A 23,189-nucleotide genomic window follows, 5' to 3' on the forward strand; every position below is an offset into this window, starting at 1 on the left:
GAACATTCCACTAGTGTTAATTAATGGGAAAGTTTCTTGGTAAACATAAATAAAATATAAATAAAAATGGTAAATATCTCAAAAATATTTGCAGTACTGGCAAGAAAAGCACAAGCAACTAGGTGAAGCTACGAGATAAAAAAGGTAGGTGTTGCTGAAAAACTGTAGGAGGAGTCGCGTACAGGATGTTGACTTGATGTGGAATAAGAAGAAATAATAAAGAGAACACTAAATTCACTTCAGTAAACTTACATGCCCACCAGTATGGCTCTCACATGGTCTAGAGCACACTCTCCAAACCAATCGGAACTTTCTAAATATGGAAATAATGCCTCTAATTGAGATTTTCTTTTTCGAGCTCTTCAATTACTGTTATCACAGTGAAAAAACCTTTTCTTCGATCCACCATAATTATGAATTCATTTCATAGTACAATGCTAAGCTGTTTTGAGAGCGAGCTCACTTCAGTCTGCATGCACTCTCTGCTTGTCAGCACAATCTGCACTACGCACAGGGAGTGGAGGCAGATATGCACTTAGGTTACTAGCAAATGGCTGGACCCACAGGCAGCAATGAGGGCTCATTTGACAGGTGACAGTCTTGTTTAATTCATTCTGTAACTTGATTGACTTAAAAGTAAACCTATCGCTGTTCAGATAACTAAATGCCTACTGAACAAAACAGTATACGTAAAGACAGCATCGGGTGGTCAGATATGCCGGCCAACTAGTGTTGATTAATGAGACATTGTTTTGGAAAACATGAATAAAATACAAATAAAAAATGTAAATAGAGGTGTTGTTCTGACAGCTTAAATGGAATACATTTTTCATGCAAAAATAAGAAAGGCAAAGTAATTACACACTTACATGCGTGCACACACCATATACACATGTATACGCAAACATTCTCATACCCATACATACACACACACACACACATGTATAAACACACACATTCACAAAGGCACTCTCACGCACACACACATGCACATACATACACTCATTCTCTTGCACGCACACACACTAAAATACACAGTCTCACACACATTCACACAAACGCACGCACACACACGTTCTCTTACCCATACACACACGCACCTGTGTGCACACACACATACTCATGCACTCAATCATACTCTCACACATGCACACACACATACATGCGTGCACACACACACACATTCTCTTACCCATTCACACACGCAACCCGGGCACACACACACACACACATACTCACGCACTCACACACATGTTCACATCAACAGTCACTACCACAAACGTACGCATGCACACACACATTCACAAATACACCCACACAGAAACACACTCTCACCCAATCACACAAACGCACACACGTCGACACACTTGCAACCTTCCTTGACCAATCACTGCAATTTCAGCTGTGCCCAATATTAGCCTCAGTACAGCTTAAACCCTGTACATGAGAGTATGATCTTTTAGCAGGTTCAGGTTAAGAACTCGCTATTTAAATATTTTTTTATTTTTTTACATTTTGATAAATTTATATTTAAAATGTTCAAGGTGTGTTATGTACTTTTGATTATTAAAACATTAATATAACATTGAGAGTAATAATGCCAAAAGATGGCAGAGTAAAATGTTTTTGAAGTAATAAATTCTGTCTCCTGTACCTGCATCTTTTTTAAAAGAAGCCAGTGGCAAACTCCTCCACTTAAATGTGCATTTTACTAGTTTTTACAGTTGCTTTCATTCATTTTCACAAGAGTTTCAATGTGCAAATTTCTGTGGGCAAATGCAGCTGATAGGGAGAATGCAGAATGATCACTGCAGTGTACTTATTTCCTTTCATTACTGTAAACAATGATGGATTGAGTTTCCTTATTTATTCTGTTAGGATTGATTTTTTTTGTTGTTGCTTTAATTTTCTGTATTTTCAGACAATAATATGCAATGATTAAACCTGAATTATAAAAATATCAAATGTTTTGCTGTTGTTATTTATTATTGTGTGATGTATTGAACTCTTGTGACACAGTAGTACTTATTTCATATTCTGTATGGGATTATGTTTGGGCTCAATATGAGTGGATCAGCATGGGGCTAAAATCTGCAGTTGAAGCAAGGACATTCATCTACAGTAGTGGAAATAAAATCCGTTATAAGAAAAGTTGTGTAGTGTCTGATGAATGCTTGCTTCTGTTACTGTAGTGTAACCACAACTCAATACATTTTGAAAAGTCACTGCTTGTCTATTGAGATGGTATATTTATGTTACCTCTCAAATAAATGGTTTTCCTGTAGGTTTGAACCTGGATCTGCTGCACATCAGTTGAATGAATTAGACCACTAAGCCAAAATCAGGGCAGAAGTGTGGTTTGCATGACATCCAGTCTCTTGAGATGTTCCTGAGAATCTGCAGTTTTTCTCATTTTTTCAGATGCATTTCTAATATCTGCAGTCACACATTACAAATGCATTACAGTATGTTATGATTGCTTTGACTCAATTTGCCAAACTGACTTGCAAAATTCTTACCCTAAGACACTAATTGCAGTACCTACCAACAAAGTTCACAACTCTAAATCACACTCAGTTTTCACAATACAGTCGTCTCGTATTAGTACAATGTTTCAATGCTTATTGCTAGACATGCAGATTGTGAAATGAAGTCAAGATGTTTGCAATCCTGCCTCGTCAATTCCAGCAACATTGCCCAGGTGAGTCGCATTGCAGCACGATTGGTAATCCCAACATAAAAGGCTGTTTTACAGCACTACATTCAGCAGTGTCTGACAACATGGAACAGCCCAATGCAGTTGGTTCTGATGGACGGGTCGTGGCTGAGGCTGAGGTTGTGGTCAAGCAGGTAGCAGAAATATTGTTGTATCAAATAAATTTAGAGCCACAGTGATTGACCATGTCATAAATCCAGGCATAACAATGGGAGAAGCTGGAAGGATTGTACAGCCAAACTTAAAAATGTCAACAGTGGCATCTAGTTAGAGCTTTTGGACTGAACATTGATAAGTCAATAATTTACTGTAAAATGTGATACAGTAATTACATTACAGGATTGTTGTGTTGGTGTCATTTTATATTATTTCTGTTACATGATGAGCCTGTAAGCCATGCTAATCATTTTTATTAGAGACCGCGCAACTCTGTTTTTCAAAATGCCAGCTTATTCCACATTGCGCTTGTGTTAGGTATTCCTGTGGCAATGTCTGTTCTGTCTGTTCTGATAATGTGATTATTTTTCTTCTATCAGATAAGGCCTGCTGGTGCAAGTTTGTAATGTTGCATTTGTATGTGTTACTGTTTACGTGTCAAATGTCTAGAGTGTAAATGTTTCTGTTTAAATGCTTGGTTGAATAACACATATCACCGCTATTTTCACCGACCATGTTAAACAGGGGTCCTCAATCTGATCCAGAAAGGGCCAGTGTGGGTGCAGGCTTTTGTTCCAACTGGGCAGTAACACACCTGATTCTACTAATCAAGGTGCTTAGCAAAGATTCCAAGGGGTTGATTAGTAGAATCAGGTGTGTTACTGCTTGGCTGGAACAAAAGCCTGCACCCACACCGGCCCTTTCTGGATAAGATTGAGGACCCCTGATGTTAAACGTACTCACTTGCGCATCTCAGCTCCAAAGGCATGCTGATGTTAAACCCATATTCCAATCTGTTTGAAATGACCCAAATTGTGCCTAGTCTGTTCAAACATCAGACAGTTTTTTAACTCTACATATTGTTTATGCCCTGCATCTGAACAAATTGGATGTGCCAATTCTACTGTACCATCTCCTTTGTAAGCTAAGAAGTTCCTTTCAGCTGTTCCTTTCAGCACAGAGCAGACGGATGAGACCGTCTGCTCTGTGCAGCCCCCAAACGAGGCCTGTGGCACATTCTGTCAGGCTGTGAGACAGCTCCAGAACAGGGACACAGGGCAGGCCTCCAGCACAGAGACACAGGGCAGGCCTCCAGCACAGAGACACAGAGCAGGCCTCCAGCACAGAGACACAGAGCAGGCCTCTAGCATAGGGACACAGAGCAGGCCTCCAGCACAGAGACACAGAGCAGGCCTCCAGCACAGGGACACAGAACAGGTCTCTGTACTACTGGCGTTTTATGAGAGCTTAAAATGTACAACATTGTTATCAGAAATTATATCTGGGTGGGTAAATTGCTGGATATGCTGTAGAACATAGTTCGTCATTGATTTATAAATAGACCAGTATATCCTGGGCTTTCATTAATGTTTTAACTGTGGTACATATAGCAGTGGCCTGATATGCATTCTATGTTTGCAGTTTGCTTCTACCTGACCGCTTCCCCCCAGCAGGGAAACAGAGGGGTACAACCCCTCAGCAGCGAAACAGAGGGGCACAACCCCCCCAGCAGAGAAACAGAGGGGTACAACCCCCCCAGTAGGGAAATAGAGGGGCACAGAAGACTCTGGGTCATCCCACCATGGATGAAGCAGGAGAGGTAGCAGGTTTTCGCAGTTTGCTAAGGTGGTTTGGGAGGATGGACAGCGTGGGAAAGTGTGGAGGACCGATTTCTCAGTGGGTCAGACTGGTGGAAGATACCACAAGCCAGGATTAGCTTCCTGATCAGGGCCAATTATGACATGCTGCCTTCTCCTCAGAACCTGCGCTAATGGTTTAGTGCGGATGAGACCGTCCGCTCTGTGCTGCCCCTAAACGAGGCCTGTGGCACATTCTGTCAGGCTGTGAGACAGCTCCAGCACAGGGACACTGAGCAGGCCTCCAGCACAGGGACATAGAGAAGGTCTCCGGCACAGGGACACAGAGCAGGCCTCTGGCACAGGGACACTGAGCAGGCCTCCATCACAGGGACACTGAGCAGGCCTCCGGCACAGGGACACAGAGAAGGTCTCCGGCACAGGGACACTGAGCAGGCCTCCAGCACAGGGACACAGTGCAGGCCTCCAGCACAGGGACACAGAGCAGGCCTCCGGCACAGGGACATAGAGAAGGTCTCCGGCACAGGGACACAGAGCAGGCCTCCGGCACAGGGACACTGAGCAGGCCTCCAGCACAGGGACACTGAGCAGGCCTCCGGCACAGGGACACAGAGAAGGTCTCCGGCACAGGGACACTGAGCAGGCCTCCAGCACAGGGACACTGAGCAGGCCTCCAGCACAGGGACACTGAGCAGGCCTCCGGCACAGGGACACAGAGAAGGTCTCCGGCACAGGGACACTGAGCAGGCCTCCAGCACAGGGACACAGAGAAGGCCTCCGGCACAGGGACACAGATCAGGCCTCCAGCACAGGGACACAGAGCAGGCCTCTGGCACGTTCTGTCAGGCTGTGAGACGACTCCAGCACAGGGGTGCTACAGATGGAGGTATGACCAACTGCTGCGGGTGCTTCTGGAATTACTGGAGACCAGCAGACAGGAGGCAAACAGAGACGCCTCTCCTGTGAAAGAGAATCAAACCCAGGAGGAGGGGACCGTAGGACACAAAGGTGGGAGTAGAGTCCTGGTACCAGGAAGGGGGTGTAGCATGTGTGTAAATCTCAATCCACATCTCAGTTTCCAAATGAGATCAGCACAGCTTCCTATCATGGAGACGTGGTCCACTCGGGCATAGGTGGAGCTCCTTATATGGAGACGTGGTCCACTCGGGCGAAGGTGGTGCTCTTTATGGAGCTCAGCCTCCCATGGGAGGAGGGGGCAGAAGCAGCCTATGAGCGGAAACGGCTGAAGTACTCCGACCTGGCAGCGGAGTGTGAGAGTGTGAGGAGTGTAAGGCGGCCGGTTAGAGAGCGACAGAATAACCAGTGGAGGTGTGACACTGGGGGTTCACCCGCCAGTCAGTGCTCCACCTTCTGGAGAACACGGACATGGCAGGGGCAAGGTTGAGGAGGGCAGCTAGAGGGCTGGCCAAGGATGCAGAGAAGGGGGCGGGGGGAGTCGGCAAACACCCACTTCACGCAAAACAACAGCAGAGGGTGGCAGCTGGCCTTCTGGATCAGTTTGAGCCTCTTTGTGTCCCTGGAGTAGAGGCTCCCAGCCCAGCACACACAGGAGTAGAACAGGACACCGGCCACAATGATCTGGTAGAACATGGCCGGCATCCTGCTACACATACCAAAGGAGCTTTGCCTCCCCAGAAAGAAAAGCTTTCAGTCTAGTAGGGCCTCCAAAGACACAAACCACAGTATCAAACCATCTATCTATGTGATCAGGTGAACATGGTGTATATGTGTGTGGGTGTGTGTTTGTGCGCGTGTGTATGTGCATGTTGTGAGTGTGTACATGTGTGTATTGATGCGCTGTGTACGTGCTCTGTGTGTACAATAAAAATGAGCATCTTCAGTGCATCAACCAGTGCATTTCTTTGAAATTACACCTCCATCCTCATGCTAAATGTAATCTCATAAAAAACATGTACAAAATGCCAAGTTACTCAAAAGTATTGATATCCAAATGACGCCAAGTTACGGTACTACAAACAATATAGGCTATCTTGCCTCACCGAAATTAAATAAGATGTATTTCAAAGCAATGCTACCCAATATTTCCTCAATTCTTTCAAGTCACTTGGCCCTGTGTGTATAAGCATGCAGTACATGGACAGGCCAAACATATGTGTGGATGGCTTTCTCACAGTCAAGATTGATTGAATAGGCATGTATATGTCCAATATGTATTGGTATGTATGTATTTCGCTGCCCAGCCTTTCTGTTGCGTGAATGATAGTATGTTTCTTGGTATAAGTGTGTGTTCGTAAATGTGAATGTAACATGCTGCGAGGGAAATGTCCCCATGGGGATAAAGAAATTCTCTATGTATGTATGGACAATATGTATTTTACATGCAGTATTTATTGTACGTAGCAAATATACAATAACTTGTACATGTACTCAAATTCAGTTCAGAAGCAAGTATAAACATGTTTTCTGGAGAAATATGCTTCCTGTAGTTACTCAGCAGCAGTTTTGTACATAAATTTCAATGTGTTCCATGAGGCAATTCGAAATATTTGACTCTTTGATCTGGCACAAAGTTTGCATGACATTGTAAAATGGTAAGATTACAAAACACAGGGCCAAGTGACTTGAAAGAATTGAGGAAATATTGGGTAGCATTGCTTTGAAATACATTTTATGTAATTTTGGTGAGGCAAGATAGCCTATATTGTTTGTAGTACCGTAACTTGGCGTCATTTTGATATCAATACGTTTAATGGCAGGCCTGGATTTTGACAGCCTGAATGAATGAGTTATAGACGGTGTATGTCTTGTACGTGTGAGTAACTTGGCATTTTTGTACGTTGAAAACGTGTTTTTGATGAGATACACACCATACAGCTTGCAGAGGAATTCTCAGAAGTTTGCTAATGCCACGCACCAGTATGGAGTATATTACCTTAACAGAGGACTCATGTGCAGGAGTGCACTTGGGACGACCCTGAGCTGCATTCCATCCTCTCCGTAGCTCTCCATCACTCCTCTCTCATCACCATGGTAACTGGGAATGTGGAGACTGGGACAAGGCCACAGGCCTAGGCAGAAGTGGCCAGGAGTGCATGCAGAAATACAGAAACATACACTTCCCTTCACTACCTTAGGCCTCCAAGCAGCTGTACACTGCAGAAAACAGCCTGAAGTACATTAATCACTGCAGGTGCCCACTGAATCTACAGGAACTGAGGCAGAGCAGTGAAAGAATGGGCAGTGATTCACTATGTCCACTCATGTAGACATCTGATCAATCAAACATTGAAATATTTGTAAATTATTTTACTTAACTGCTACATCTACTGCAATTATTAGGACATGAGAACACCTGTGGAGGTGTAGAAATGACTGTAAGAAACATAACACTGCAGTTCCTTTAAATGCCCACTAGATGGTAGTGGAAGTTCAGTTTCACACTGAGTTGTTGTCTGTTGGGCACTTCCTGGCTTGCACCATAATTTTGTTTGGCCTGTGATAAAGACAAATAACAGAATCTGTATAACAAGTACATTAAGCAATAGTAATCATTTTGCTGAGTTCTGAGAGCTAGTCTTGTAATAAGATGTATTACAGGAGCTTTCTGTGGTCAGACCATCACAGGCATCGGTATGAAGGTTGGCTGTTTGTGTATTACTGTTGCACTACGAGTATTGTCAAATTGTCATTATTGCAGATATCATAAATGGTTGCATGTTTTCACTGGTGTGCAAGAACAGGGACACTGATCTTTTTTTATTCTGAAGGGACCCTCTATGTTGTGGAAAATTATAGATTCAGTCTTGGTTTTTAACATCTGTGGACACAACTAGTAATTCTTTCTTTATTAGGAGTATGTGGTAACAGTGGCTATGACATTTGTCATTGAGATCAGATTTCTCAGATTAGATTTAAAATACAAGATATAATTGATTATTCAATAGTCCGTGTAGGAGTATGCATCTTCTACACCGTAAACTGTAAAAAATCTTTTACACTGCACAGTCATCATACCTCCATATCACATTTATTATTATTAAGATTTAAGGGCCATGGAATCATAAATTACTTTTCCTTTGTATTTTTTTCATTGAATCTGATCACTGAGACATTACATTACATTACATTTATCTAGCAGACAATTTTATCCAAATCGGCACACAATAAGTGCATACCAAAGGTCATTGAAACAACTATAAAACACAGGTCCAATAAGATACCATACTTTGTACAGTTACTCATAGCCATGAACACATTAAGTCCAGTTCACACAGTGAACATTACTCTGACCAAACCTATGCTGTCAAACCAGGAGGCACTACAAGCTACAACATCAAGACAATGACACAAGGCACAATAAGAGCTGAATGGAGGTACATGTAACATGAGTGGCACAGGAGGTACATGTGTAGCATGAAAGATGGGGATTTAAGTGATAGAAATGATCCGCAGTGCGGTGATAGTTAGTTAGTCCAGGTATAGTCTGAAGAGATGAGCCTTCAGACCACGGCGGAAGATGGGCAATGAGGGAGTGGTTCGTAGAGGAAACCTGACCTGACTCCACAAGTGTAACTCTATTTTAACATCAATCAAATAATGGGCACTGATACATAATGTACAATCATACAGATACAGGCCAAATATGTATTCTTTTGGTTACAGCTCACTGATAGCATGTCTGTCAATTTTTCTATTTCATTATACCTGGCTGTATTTTAAAGGCCTTTTTGACAAATCATTAGTTATAATAATGTTTATGGGTGAATCCAATTGGAAACTTAGTTGATTATCCATTGACAAAACATTTTTATTACAAATAAACTGCAGCTGTTGGCACTCAATAAAATTTTTATAAATAAATTTAAAATTTTAAAAATTTCTGGCAATGATCTGTTGTATAAAACATCTAGACACAGCTCAGAAAGGTCTATAAAAGCTGCCAAGCGCCAATACAAAGACAGGTTAGAGACTCAAACAGAAAGAGAGAGAGACAGCCTCTTGTTATCTTTGGCAAGGCGTGGAGGCGATCTTTCCATACAAGGCGAGATCAGGTGGGGTCAACAGTGATGAGGACTTGCCAGACCAGCTGAACTTGTTTTGCGCCCATTTTAATACCTTTTTTTTACTCTCCGACTCCAGTTCTGAGGCGCTATGCAACACCCCCCCCCACCCCCTTCTGCCCCGCACCCCCCTTCCTGTGTGCTCCCCAAACCCCCAGCTCCCAAATGTGTGCTGCTACTCTATATGTGCCACAGAAACAAACAGGCCAAATGCTAACCGTGCTTTCCCACATTTGGTAAAGTCATTTGACTGTTTCTTTATCTCTAATTTGGTTTCCTCAAATGTGTAAATATTGCTTTACCAGACTAAAATCCATAAGTCTAAGTGTATCTGTTAGAAGCAGTTTTATAGAGTCCAGGAAGCATAAAGTTTTCAAATGTTGTATTAAAAGCAGTCATGCATGCATTTGTACAAGATGTTATCCTAACCCAACCCATACCAGTTCATCTAGTACGTCAGATCAACCAACATGAGCCCATGTTCAGCACAGGAATGCTGTTATGTGTGTCTGTTTCCGTGATGATATGAAGAAGTCATAAGAGAAAAGCAGGATGGCTGTAGGATGGTGTTTACTCTGCTCCTGTTGTCTGTCATTGTGAAATAAAGTATTTCAAACTCAAACACCAATTTAAAGATGTGAAGAAAGAAGAGGGAGTAAAAGAAGGAATAAAAGAACAGAGTAAGTAGCCTGTTGCGGAGTGAGATGGAGAGAATAGAAGCTGGTGAAGGGGTGTGGGGAGGAATGGGAATCTGCAGGTATAATGAACATAACACCCTTAATTCAGTAGACAGAAAACTGAAAATAAATGGTGTGGTTTAGGTGTAACAGATTTTTACAAATTTCCCATTTGGGAAAAAAAAGTAATTTACAAAATACTTTTAGAAAGTTTTTCATTTATTAAGGTATTTTTTGATCATTTATGACCATTTTACCTCGCTGGTCATTTGGTTAAAAGGGTACAGTCTAGGCTACATTTTACCAGTGACACTTGTTACTGTACACTGTTGCCGGGTCAAGTGGCACACTGTTGATTGCAGTTCTGTTTGCATTTGTAAGTGTCTGCAAATCACTGGCTGCTGAAAAACAAATTTCTTAAAAAATAAACTTTAACAGCATTTAAAAAAATGTATTTATCCTTAATTTATTAAGGAAAAACCCCATTGAGATCTAAATCTCGTTTGCAAGGGGGACCTGACATAAAACACAAAGTTACAAAGTTAAACAAGACAGTAGGCAAACAAGTTGTGAACATCAAATGGGGAAAGAGACAGCAGTGTTACAGTAATTAAAAGCAGTGCAGAGGTTAAAAACAGGAGCATTTTCAGTCACAGAGTCATGAATTACATATAATTACATTAATTACGGTATAAGGACAAAGTGGAAGCCCAATTGAGTAGTCAAAATGTGCGTTCTGCTTTGGAGGGAATGAAAACAATGATTGGGATGGAGTCGAAGAATAGAAACATAATTCTGAGTAGCGATTCTTATAGTTCTGATGTTGAATTTGCTGAGGAATTAAATAACTTCTACCTGCAATTTGACATCCATGATTTTAATGATGAATTAATGTTTTTAGAGAGAGATTGCTGCATTCATATTGATTATTATAATGTTTTTAAAGCATTTAGCCACACCAAAGAGAGAAAGAGCCCTGGATCTGATTACATTGGAGGTAGAGTGTTCAAATGCTGTGTGGGCCAACTCAGTGCGTGTGTGTGCGTGTATATGTGTGTGTGTGTGTGTGTGTGTGTGTGTGTGTGTGCATGTATATGTGTGTGTGCGTGTGTGTGTGCATGTGAGTGTGCGTGTGTGCATGTATATGTGTGTGTATCCGTGCCTGTGTACATGCGTGCGTGCGTGTGTGTGTGTGTGCATGCGTGCGTGTGTGTGCGTGTATGTGTGTGCATTTGTTAGTGTGTGTGTGTGTGCATGTGGGTGCGTGTGTGTGTGTGTGCGTGTATATGTGTGTGTGTGTATGTGTGTGTGTGTACATGCGTGCATGTGTGTGCGTGCATGTGTGTGTGTGCATTTGTTTGTGTGTGTGTGTGTGTGTGTGTGTGTGTGTGTGGGGGTGTTCGTGTGTGTGTGTGTATTTGTGTGTGTGTGTTGCTGGGGCCTGGCAGGCAGTGTGTTAATGTACTGTAAGGCTGTGTCTATCAGGTTGCTGTGTGTGTGGGTGTGGGTGTGTGTGTATGTGTGTGTGTGTGTGCGTGTATATTTGTGTGTGTGTGTGTGTGCGTGTATATGTGTGTGTGTGTGGGTGTGTGCGTGTATATTTGTGTGTGTGTGTGTGTGTGTGTGTGCGCGCGTGTGTGTGTGTGTGAGTGTATATGTGTGTTTGTGTGCATGTATATGTGTGTGTGTGTGTGTGTGTGTGTGTGTGCATGTGCGTGTGTGTGTGTGCGTGTATATGTGTGTAGGTTGCGTGTTTGTGTGTGTGCGTGCCTGTGTCTGTGTGTATGTTGCGTGTGTGCGTGTGTGTGTGTGTGTGGCTGGGGCCTGGCAGGCTGTGTGTTAATGTACTGTGAGGCTGTGTGTAACAGGTTGCTGTGTGTGTGTGTTTGTGTGTGTGTGCGTGTGTATATGTGTGTGTGCGTGTATATGCGTGTGTGTGTACATGCGTGCATGGGTGTGTGTGTGCATGTGTGTGTGTGCATGTGCATGTGTGTGTGTCCGTGTATATGTATAAGTGCAGTGGGTCCATCTTGTTTTTAGAATTCTTGAGTATAAATGACAGCAGTGTTCTCTACAAAAAATCTATTGCAAGTGAGATCAGAGTGATCATGCTGGCTTTTTAACGTGATTGGACAGTACTATCCTTTATAAGTATGTGATTACAATGCAACATCAATCAATGAATAAGCACTGATAGACTATATATAATCCCATCAATAGATAAACTGTTCTTGATTGTTAAAACATTATCTGGATCATTTATGAAACAGCAGTTTACAGCCATATCTCCTGCAATGCAGAACAATTGGCTTCAAGGCACAGGCAGTTCGGTTTAAATCTCCCTGTTGCAGTTTAAATGTCTGGTTTGGCAGGCCGTTTTTTTCAACACATTGACAGGAACATACTTAAAGCAGGTACAGCTGTGAGGTGGTGGCACCTCTCACTGACTGATTTCTGTGGGTTAATTGTCCCTGATGAGGGTCAGGTGTGGGAGTGCTATGGTGAGGGGGTGGCACCTCACACGCATTGGCTCTGAGTTAACTGTCCCTGATGAGGGTCAGGTGTGGGAGCCCTATATCTAGCACCTTGTTTCCAGGGTTCAGCGCAGACTCATTGTTTGTCATGCTCTAGGTGTGTAGGGGTGGAGCAATCTGCACGATTACCAGCACGAGATTCACCATAGTTCACTCCATGCTATTCACTTAGTGCTGTGGAGGACATTTTGCCCTTGTCTCTTTAGTTTTCCTTTTCCAACCCGCCAGGCTGCAAGTGTCATTTTCTTTTGTAAGTTACTCCGCTCCGTTTTTCAAGTGGGATTTTGCTTTCTGGGTAGCTACGCTGCGGCGGTGTTTGGTTTTTTAGTTTTCTGAGTCCACTGACAGAAGATTCAGTGAGTAGAGGGAGCGATTATTTAGCGCTCTTTATTATTTGGTGTGTCCCCTGTCCCTTTCAATCGCTTGGCGGTTTTTGTGGTTACCCCTCGGGGTTAACTTTTAGATCCCATCGGTCCTCAATTGCGTCCCACCTTCCACTACCGTGACAACAGTAGGTAAACAGGACAATACCAGGTCAGATAACAGTTTCCCACAGTAACAGGTTTTATTACAAAGAGCACCAGAGAGGTACACATGCCACAGCTTGCAGAGGAATTCTCAGAAGTTTTCTAATGTCATACGCCAGTACTTCTATTAACATGAATGAGCCTGTCTGAGTAAATGTTTCCCTGTTTTAATTATATCAAACACCCATGTGATGGAGCCAGAACCATGACATGACCTTATGTTTAATCTTGATGCTTTGCTTAATCAAAAGAAATCACCTTTGGAATGATAACACGCCTACACATTAATGGATTATTTTACTTTGCTTGGATGAGAAAAAGAAACATTTACCACATTTCAGCTTGTGTGCATATATATTTTGTAATGGAATAGAACAGAAAAGCTGTTTTTCATGCCAGAGGAAGACCTTTCATAAGCGGCTCTGACATGTAGTCATACGAGCGTGCAAGGGGGGTTGCTAGAGAGCAATGAAACACAGATCCCTGTCTGACTGATCCCTCCCGTATCCTGGGAAACACAGGCACCAATCGTGCATCTCCCTGTGGAGCTACCGGCCACAGTCAGCACTGGCACGGTTCGAGGCCGTGAGGCTCATCCATGCACTTCAGTGTGGTGCCTTAACCGAATGAGCCATCCAGCAGCCCCGAGCCTAATTTCAATAAAATTACAACTTATCAGCATCCTCAGGAAATGCTAACTACCATACAGAATGTCAAATAATCACTGCATTGATTGGAACCACTCAAAGCAGGTACATGAGGTAGACCGGAAATCATCAGGCCAGATGAAATTTTCCCACTATAATAGACTTTAGTACCATATGCACCAGATAAATACCCACTACACAGCATGCAGAGGCATTCTCCAAAGACTCACTAAGTTGTCTCAGTCTTGATAGTAGTTTCTAAGCATCACACCTCATATGGTCACATCTCACAACCATGGAGTCTCTGTCTGTGGTCACATACGCATGTTACATCAGTAATTAGGCATCTCAGCACACAACACAACAGCACAGTATAGCACCTGGGACGGGGGCGGTATATCCCCATGGTGGGTGCCAAAGTTTTTCGGGTCCTCTCTGGAGTGATGTCGGTACAGCCCTGAGCTGCATTTCGTCCTCCCCATAGCTCTCCATCGCTTTTCTCCCTCATCGTCACGGTAACTGGGAATGTGGAGACTGGGACAAGGCCACAGGCCTAGACAGAAGTGGCCAGGAGTGCATTCAGAAATACAGAAACATACACTTCCCTTCACTACCTTAAACCTCCAAGCAGCTGTACACTTCAGAACACAGATTGAAGTGCATTAATCACTGCAGGTTTCCCACTGAATCAACAGGAACTGAGGCGGAGCAGTGAAAGAATGGGCAGTGATTCAATATGTGCAATCATATAGACATGAAAACTGTTTTTGATCAATAAAACATTGTCTGGATTATTTGTAAAACATTTTGGTTTAAAGTCACATCTACTGCAATTATTAAGACATAAGAACTCCTGTGGAGTTCTAGAAAAGACTGTTGAAAAAATAGTATTTTAGTTCCTTTAAACAGCCACTAGATGGTAATGGAAGTTCAGTTTCACTCTGAGCTATTGTCTCATGGGCGCTTGCTAGTTTGAACCATAATCTCACGTTTGTGGCAAAAAAAAAAACAGAATCTGCATAACAAGTACATTAAGCAGCAAGAATCATTTTGCAGAGTTCTGAGAGATAGCCTTGTAATAACTTGTCACTAGATGGATTACAGAAGCTTTCTCTGGTCAGCATGAAGTTTGGTTTTTTGTGCATTATTGTCGCACTACGAGTGTCATCAAATTGTTGTTGCAGAAATCATAAATGATACCATGTTTTCACTTGTGAGCAAGAACTGTTGTTTCTTAATCTGAAGGGAAACTTTGTGTTGTGTAAAATTAGAGATTCAGTGTTGGCTTTTAAACATCTGTAGACAGAATTGTGTAATTCTTTCTTTATTAGGAGTATATGGACACAGTGACACAGTACCCAGAGGAAACCAGCACATGCACAGGAACTTGCTAGCTCCATGCAGAGAGGACGCAAACCGGGACTCTAACTCGGCTTTTTTTTAATCGTTACACAGATTGTTTTGTGTGATTTCAGGATTGCACTTTCTGCCCAGAAACTGAATTAAAGACCATCAGTGCTCTTATTTCTCTCTAGGGAGCCACACATAAACACTAATGTGGGTAAAACCAGACCCAAAGCCAAGCCTCACTGGGGGCTTCAGTCGTTGCAGCTGGGGGAATAGAAGCTAGATGAGAAGGGGTGTTTGGAGGAATAGGAATCTGTAGCTATGATCGCAATAACGCTTAATTTAGTTAAATAAAACAGGTAATAAAATGTCGCCCGAGGAGTAATATGTTTTTTTTTTTTCAAATTCCCCATTTGGGACCAAAAACAAAACAAACAAAAAAATAACACCCTTTCAAATAACTTTAAAAAATTTTAAAGTTCATTTTAGCATTTATTTGGTATTTCATGATCATTTTACCTATTTGAAGATGACGGAAGTCACAGGCCTGTCGTCAGCTACATTATGACACCTGCTACTGTAACAAAAACAGACCGAACATTTTAACTGTGTGGTTTGTGAAGTCAAAATGTTATTTTTGCTCTGTATTCACACAGTTTGGATTAAGACAAATTAACTTTATGTCTGCCATGTTAAAGTCGGTGGTCGGTAGTTAATTCACGTAATCTATGGAGCTTTTATAGCTGGTCTTCTATCATTTGAAACGAGACATTAGCTCCCGTATACAAGAGCATGCTAAAAAGATGCTTAAAGGATATTCATTTGCATATTTGCTACCCAACTCTGACTAGTTTCAATTCACGAAGACCTAGTGGCCATGTCCTTACCAATTAATTCTGTTCTATTGAATTTGCTCAAGTTTCAAGGATAATAAATTCAGCAACTACTTTAATAGTAGTAAGAACTGAAAAGAACTGCGGTTATAGTTGCATTAAGATGCCGTTTCTTGTGTGAACCACAAGGTAGCAGCATGTAGCTGTGCATGTAGGTCTACTTAAAATCACGAAAGTGTCTTATTTCAAAGCCACCACGTCACACTGAATTTACGTTTTGCCTGAGTTGGATTGAAGCTGAAATTGAAATACAACATAAATTGTACTGCAGCTATTTCGAATCGAAATACAATTACTTAGAAACAGAGAATACATGATAAAGTGACTTTTATGAGATAAATTTGGACTACTTAAGAAATAATTATCTACTTTCATGAATAATTGATTTGGGATGTCTTTGGATGTTTTCCAAAAAAATTTCTTATGAGCATGTTTGTGCTTGTTAAATGTATGTAAGGGGGGTTGTTTATGGATAAATGTGCGGTCGAAACACTGACTGGAAGCACGGGTAGTTAACGTTGCCAAATGTTTTAAAATTTTACATGAAACGCAATAACAGGGATATCAGTCGGCTATAAATCGTCACTAGCATATCGTATACGCCTACAAGCAAAATAAATGCATCTCAGATACTGACTTGATCACAATTATTGGCACCCTTAAAGATTGTAAAAAAATAAAATCTAACAGAGTGAACTGTACACCAGCATGTAGATATGAGATGAAGCTGATCTACATCAGCATGTATTGTCATGGTTCTGTGTTTTCCTGTCTGTGTTTCCCTTGTTGGGCCGCCAGATGGCGGCACTTCTGTTTTGTGTCCTGCTCCCCCCCTGTTAATTGTATGATTGTTTTCAATTGTCTCGTTATTCCATCATTGTTCCCACCTGTGTCTTGTTATCCCCTCCTTCTGGTTTGATTGTTTTTTGAGTTCACCTGTGTCTTGTTACCCCCTGTCTATTTAAGTTCTTTGTGCCCTTGACTCGGGTGCTGGTTCCTTGTGTTTGTTCCTACGTATGTTGCTCAGACCATTTGTACCCGCCCTTGTGCTCTGCCTGCCCGTGTTCTGCCCTGCCCGTGTTTGTGAGTTCCTCTTGTTTTCTGTTTTTTTTAGATATTTTTTGGGTTTGTGTTTTGCCCTTTGTGGCCTTACCTGTTCCCTGTTTGTGTTTGCCTTTTTTGTTGTAGTAAAGTCCTTGTTTGTATCTATCCTTTTGAGTTTCGTGTGTTTTTTCCCTCTGCTTTTGGGTCCGTACCCCCCACGAGTCCTGACATGTATATAAGACATTAAGCTGATCTCAGGCCTAAGGAACTGTGTTGTGCTCTTCCATGGCTTGCTGCTTCACTGGAGTATAAAACTGAGACAACCTGCTTATAAAATCCATTTTTCATCAAAAGCAACAAACTCACAAATGAAGAAAAAAATGGTTGTTGACCTTCAAAAATAAGGAAATGGGTCAAAAACTAAACAAAGAAATATACAACTTACTACTGTGAGACCAAATATGAATAATTTCAAAACCCCTGGAGTAGTGTTAAACCTGCCCAGTAGAGGGCATTAATGTGTCTTAGCCTCATGCACAGGGAGGTAGATGGTTCAGGGAGCAAATAACAATCCAGTGGCCACAGTTGGATAATTACAGAACTTGGTTGCATCGGGGGGTCACCAAGTTTCTATTAATTGCTACATTAGATGCTACAAAATTAGATGCTACCTCCATGCCAAAAGGCTATTTGGAATGGCTTCAGGAAAAATGGCTTTACTGGGAGACAGTTTCAAGAATCTAAATTGTCTCCTTTGTCTCATCTACTGTGGTCCTGAGAGATGACATAAGAGCTCTTTGGCCAAGCATAGCTGTTCATTTGTGGCTTTTCTGTTAGCTTGAACTAGTCTTCCCATTCTCCTCTGATCTCTCATTAACAATGTTTTTTGTTTATCACACCATTCTATGTAAACTCTAGAGACTGTACTGCATGAAAATCCCAGGAGGGCAGCTGTTTCTGTGATGCTGGAACCACCACATCTAACACCATCCATCTGGCACAGTCAAAGTCGCTTAGATCACACATCTTGCCCATTCTAATAGGTAAGGAGCTGGTCTTGTAACCTATAGGTCACAGGTTCAAGTCCCTGGTAGGACACTGCCGTAGTACCCTTGAGCAAGGTACCTAACCTGCATTACTTCAGTGTATATCCAGCTGTATGGATGTAATTTTAAAAAATATGCGACAAAAAAGAAGTTGTGTAAGTTGCTCTGGATAGGAGAGTTTGCTAAATGCCTGTAATGTAATGTCTATATTGAGTTACAGCCACATAATGTGCGGTTAGGAGTAGCCTATTTGCATTAATGAGAGGGTATTTCGAATAAATGTGCCGGTATATAACACAAAGGATATAGGTTTGGTGTTAGTTAGATTCTTTATTGTCCCCATGGGGCAGTTTGTACTGCAGCATAGTATATAATACATAGCAATAACTATATTTATGACAACAGATAAACATTAAAATCATTGCAAAACGTATCACTATTACTTATTAAGAAAGCCAGTGACACTTGGGATAAAAGAGTGTTTAATCCTGTTTTTTTTAACATAGGGATCCTATTTTAAAATAGGGAGCCTACACCAATCAGCCACAACATTAAACCACCTGCATAATATTGTGTAGGTCCCTCTCGTGCCGCCAAAACCGCTCTGACCCGTCGAGAATTTTTTTTAATCATTTGGAAATAATTCACCCTCTAACAATATCTTGGCTTTTTATAGCCCTGTAGCAACTAATAATGTAATAAACTACCAACAGTGTAATAACTCCCAATAATGTAATCCATTTCAAATTCTTTATGTAATAAAAACCAACAATGTAAAGTAGTTGTAGTAGTAGTATACTTTATTGATCCCTGGGGGGAATTTGCACTGTTGCAGCATGAAAGACAGTAAAGTAACACAATCAGATACAAATTTACACTAGATACAAAATATCAGATACAAATATACAGTAGATACAAATATAACAGAGGACACCTTCAGAGGTGGAGACGGGTCAGAGTTGTTTTGGCGGCACGAGGGGGACCTACACAATATTAAGCAGGTGGTTTAATGTTGTGGCTGATCGGTGTATATCTGCGCTCTGAGGGAAGCAATACAAACTGATTGAACAGGGGATGCTGGGAATCCCTCAGAATGGACTGGGCCTTCCTTATAGATCCTATCTGATACAGCTGGGAGGGGTCAGCTGTATCAGATGATCCTGCCAGCTAATTTTTCAATGTTGGCCAGTCTACTCTTGCACTTAAGATTTAGGTTACCAAACCAGCAGATCATATTAAAGGTTAAAATAGATTCAATAAAAGACTTATAAAAGATAGTCATCAGCATTGTGTCCACTTTGAAACTTCGGAGTAATAACTATTAAATGGGGAGAGGAGGTGCTTATGCAACATTGAACAGGTCATTGAAATAAAGGGTTATTGTTGTATGTATTCATATAATAATTTTATCTCATCCTTCTGGGACAAAGACATTCATGTTTGTCCTCTGTGGAGGATGTAACATTTCTAGTTATATCTTCAAGCCTTCATGATAGCTTAATTGTCTCTGTGTCTATAATACATTATGGTCTTTAAATGTCATACATTTGGATGTGAGATTACATGTTCTTGGACCTGGTGGTCTTTCCAATTATTTCCAGAGTTAAAATTAGTTTTTTTTTCATTTTAATTTTAGTAATATTAAGTAAAACTGCACTTAGAAAGCATTATTCCTAACTGATTGTTTTTATTTTTTTATATTTGCATTTTTATACATTTGTATTGCTATATATATTATAATACAAAATAGAATATAGAAAAAATGTCATTTTTAACCTATTTTCGCCTGGGTCTCAGGAGGACAAAGCTTAGTTGCTGATATCATTTTAAAATGCTCCAAAACTGCAGACCGCTCTCTGTTCCTGGCTGGTTCCATCTCTGCACAATGTCTTGGATTCTTAAAGCAGTCACTGTGACTCACTAGTTCACGACTGACACGAACTGCTTGCTCTACCCACGAAATCTGCGCCAAAGCTTTGCTTCCTTTGAGTCAGTTACCAAAGTGGTCACATGGTTGTGTGTACCGAATGAAGCTTCGGACGTCATTGATCACGTGTTTATGGCAGAAACTAATCAAGCCTCGGCACACTGTTTCTAGTGCGCTGTGATGTTTTTCTGGACGCGCGCTCCTGAGCTTCAGTATCAAGGGTAACACCACTCCTTTCGAGATGTCTGTATAGTACATGTTCAGGGCCCATTTAAATTCTGCATTACTTCCGTGAAAACCACGCTATATTGTGTGTGTGTGTGTTTCTGTGTGTCCAAGCGAGTGCTCAGTGTGTGCTCATGTTGTGTGTTTGCAGGCTAATTTGGGTTGGAAGCCACTTGTGGTCCAGTCTGGTCTGATGTGTTCCTGTCTCCTTATATAGGGGTGCTGTTTCTAAAATGAATCTCTCAGAGGAGCCAAAGACCAAAGGAGGAACCCTCAGCAGTGAGAGGAAGAGGTATAAATGCATGAATCAGATATTTAATGTGAGTTAGAGCTGCAGTAAGAGGATGAGTTTAACTGGAAGCTCTGTCTCCATGTGCTGTGAGTTAGAACTGCAGTAAGAGGATGAGTTTAACTGGAATCTCTGTCTCCATGTTTTGTTGACAGGGTCCAGGTAGAAAGAGCAGGGTCACCTGTACCCAGCTGTGTGTCTTTGAAGAGTGATCCTTCAGTGGATCCTCCACTCACTTTCAAAGGAGAGTTCACAGGTGATCAAAGGTAATTAAATGGGCTTAAATTGACACTACTATTTAACCCCTTAACCCCAAGCATTTAAAAAGGCACTTTCCACCTGGTTTGCACTACTCTTAAAGGTCCAGGAAATTGGATTGTGGTTATATTCCCCAGAAGTGACGACAGATTTTCTTCTTAATGCTTCTTTCACGGTTTTAACCAAACCACAACACCAAGACGCAATCGGAGCGCAGAGGGAAATATAAATTATTTATTAATACATAGCTGAGAAGGGTTTCCTAAACTGGCAGTGTCAGTCTCTAATTGAATAGTCATTGACGCGCATTTTGCAGAGCCTGACCGGGCAGCCAGTACAGCGGTCCGAGTCCCCCTTGAGGCCGGTCCTCCCCACCAAGTCCAACGGCAGGGGTCCTGTGATGTTTTAACGTCCCACACTGCTAGCTTCTGAACTGCCGGATACAGCGTGCGTCTAATCTAACTTAGAGGTTCTAAGAGGGTAGAGGGAATCTTCGGAGAAGAGTGAAAACGGTCGTGGCTTCCAGCGGCAGGTGGATTGTCGGTTCTCTTTACGATGACGGCGTCCAGCTGTTCTATAGGTCAGCATCATTCTCCTATGCGTTGCTCCGCAACGGTCCCCAGTGTCCCCAGCTACGGCCGCGTCTGGTCCGGTCTCCATGCGACGGCAGCGGTGTCCCCGTCTCCACGCATCCTCCAAATCGGTTTCTCCGCAACAGTCGTCGGTGCGTCCTTTCCTACAGCATCCTCCAAGTCAGGTTGCCCGGCAACAGGATGCATGCTCACCTCCACCTGTATAGGGGAACACAAACAAACACAGCAGTACCCAGCGAAAACCCCCAAAACAGCAACAGCCTTTAAAATAATAATAACCTATAGCACACTGGGATGTAACAGAACCATTGAATTGTAATAGACACGGTTAGATTATTGCAACCTGTTTAGCAGACATGGGCAGGTTGAGTGTGTATCCTGCGCTCATTAACATTCATACTTGTAAGACAGGTCATATGTAAACCATTTCTCATCGCTAGCTTGGTTAGAGCAGGTTAGAGCAGATTGTCCCATGCATTACCCAACAAAATGAAAGAAAGCAACATAAACTAGGCATTCCCATCGTATGATTAAACCTGAAGATTATTCAACCTGTAATAGCATTGTAACACTGAGCTACTGTACACTAACATTACACTCTATAGCAGTCTCAAATTCTGGACATTACACCCAAATAAAGAAAGGCTTTGATTCCACATGTCTTAGCTTGAAAATGTTTTAATTGTCGCTAGCTAATGGTAGGCATCCTTACCGATCCAGCGCGTTCTGCGAAAAGTTCTTTTGTTCTGAGAAAATGGGCAATGCAAATACTAACTGCACTGGTTATTGTAATACTGGAGTGCCTGTGGGCTCCAGAATTAAAACCCATTTCTTGTAGGTCTTTCAATTTTGGCAAAACAAAAGAATGTATTGCTTTCTCCACATCCAGAGAAGGGACAATGCTTAGGCATTTTCAATTTAGCTTGCCTAGCGTGCACAAAAGTGGCAAGAGCATTATTTACACATTACATGTAAAAAGAATTTCACTGGACTTAAGGGTTTTGTTACATAACTAACACCCAATGAACCCTGCCCATTGAAAACCTGGCGTTTAGCCAAGGGGAAGAGCAAGCCAATTTCGGCACAGGCTTTTATTTGTTTTTTCTTTTTTTGTTTTCTGCAATAATCGTTTGAAAGTATTTCTGGGCCATTCGTGAATGTAAAACAGTAATACAATGACACATCAGCAAAGAATTCACGATTGTTGTGCAGATAACTAAAAGCAGTGAAATGTTGCAATGATTTTCCAAGACATCCCAAAACCTTTCCAAATTGCACATTTTAGATAACATTTTGAACGGGTTATCTACACTACAAAAGAAGTTTTCTTCTCTCAAAATCACATATTTTGAATAAATAACTGAGGTGAACATGTTTTTGGGAGTTAATTTCTACAGCAGTTAACATTATGCTGAATGTAGAAATACAAATGTTACAGTAGCTGGCAGGATTAGCAGAATTATAACAGAAAACTAATATTAGTTTGAGTTGAACTTGCTTTGCTGCTGCTGCCGTTACTCACTTTGCTAGAGATTTCATCCATTAGAAGCTTTGCAAAAGAAAGACGGTCTGTATCTGTCGCTGCTGCAGCGGCTGATTGCAATGTCAGCTGCAAGTGTGTTGTTTACATTCCGAACATTCCACTAGTGTTAATTAATGGGAAAGTTTCT

General features: G+C 41.8%; 1 protein-coding gene and 1 long non-coding RNA gene across 2 annotated transcripts in view; one reads left to right on the forward strand and one right to left on the reverse strand.

The window, feature by feature from the left end:
* The window catches only part of LOC135242400 (protein NLRC3-like), a 1,894,071-nt gene that overhangs the window by 554,187 nt on the left and 1,316,695 nt on the right, over positions 1–23,189 (forward strand). The window contains exon 14 of the mRNA XM_064313443.1: positions 20,824–20,934. Coding sequence (XP_064169513.1) covers positions 20,824–20,934 — 111 coding nt within the window. The remainder of the gene's footprint in view (positions 1–20,823; positions 20,935–23,189) is intronic.
* LOC135242451 (uncharacterized) overlaps positions 1–23,189 on the reverse strand; it is a 641,023-nt gene that overhangs the window by 325,303 nt on the left and 292,531 nt on the right. The gene's annotated exons all lie outside the window — the stretch shown is intronic.

This window comes from Anguilla rostrata, chromosome 16, assembly GCF_018555375.3.
Source record: "Anguilla rostrata isolate EN2019 chromosome 16, ASM1855537v3, whole genome shotgun sequence".
NCBI lineage: Eukaryota > Metazoa > Chordata > Actinopteri > Anguilliformes > Anguillidae > Anguilla > Anguilla rostrata.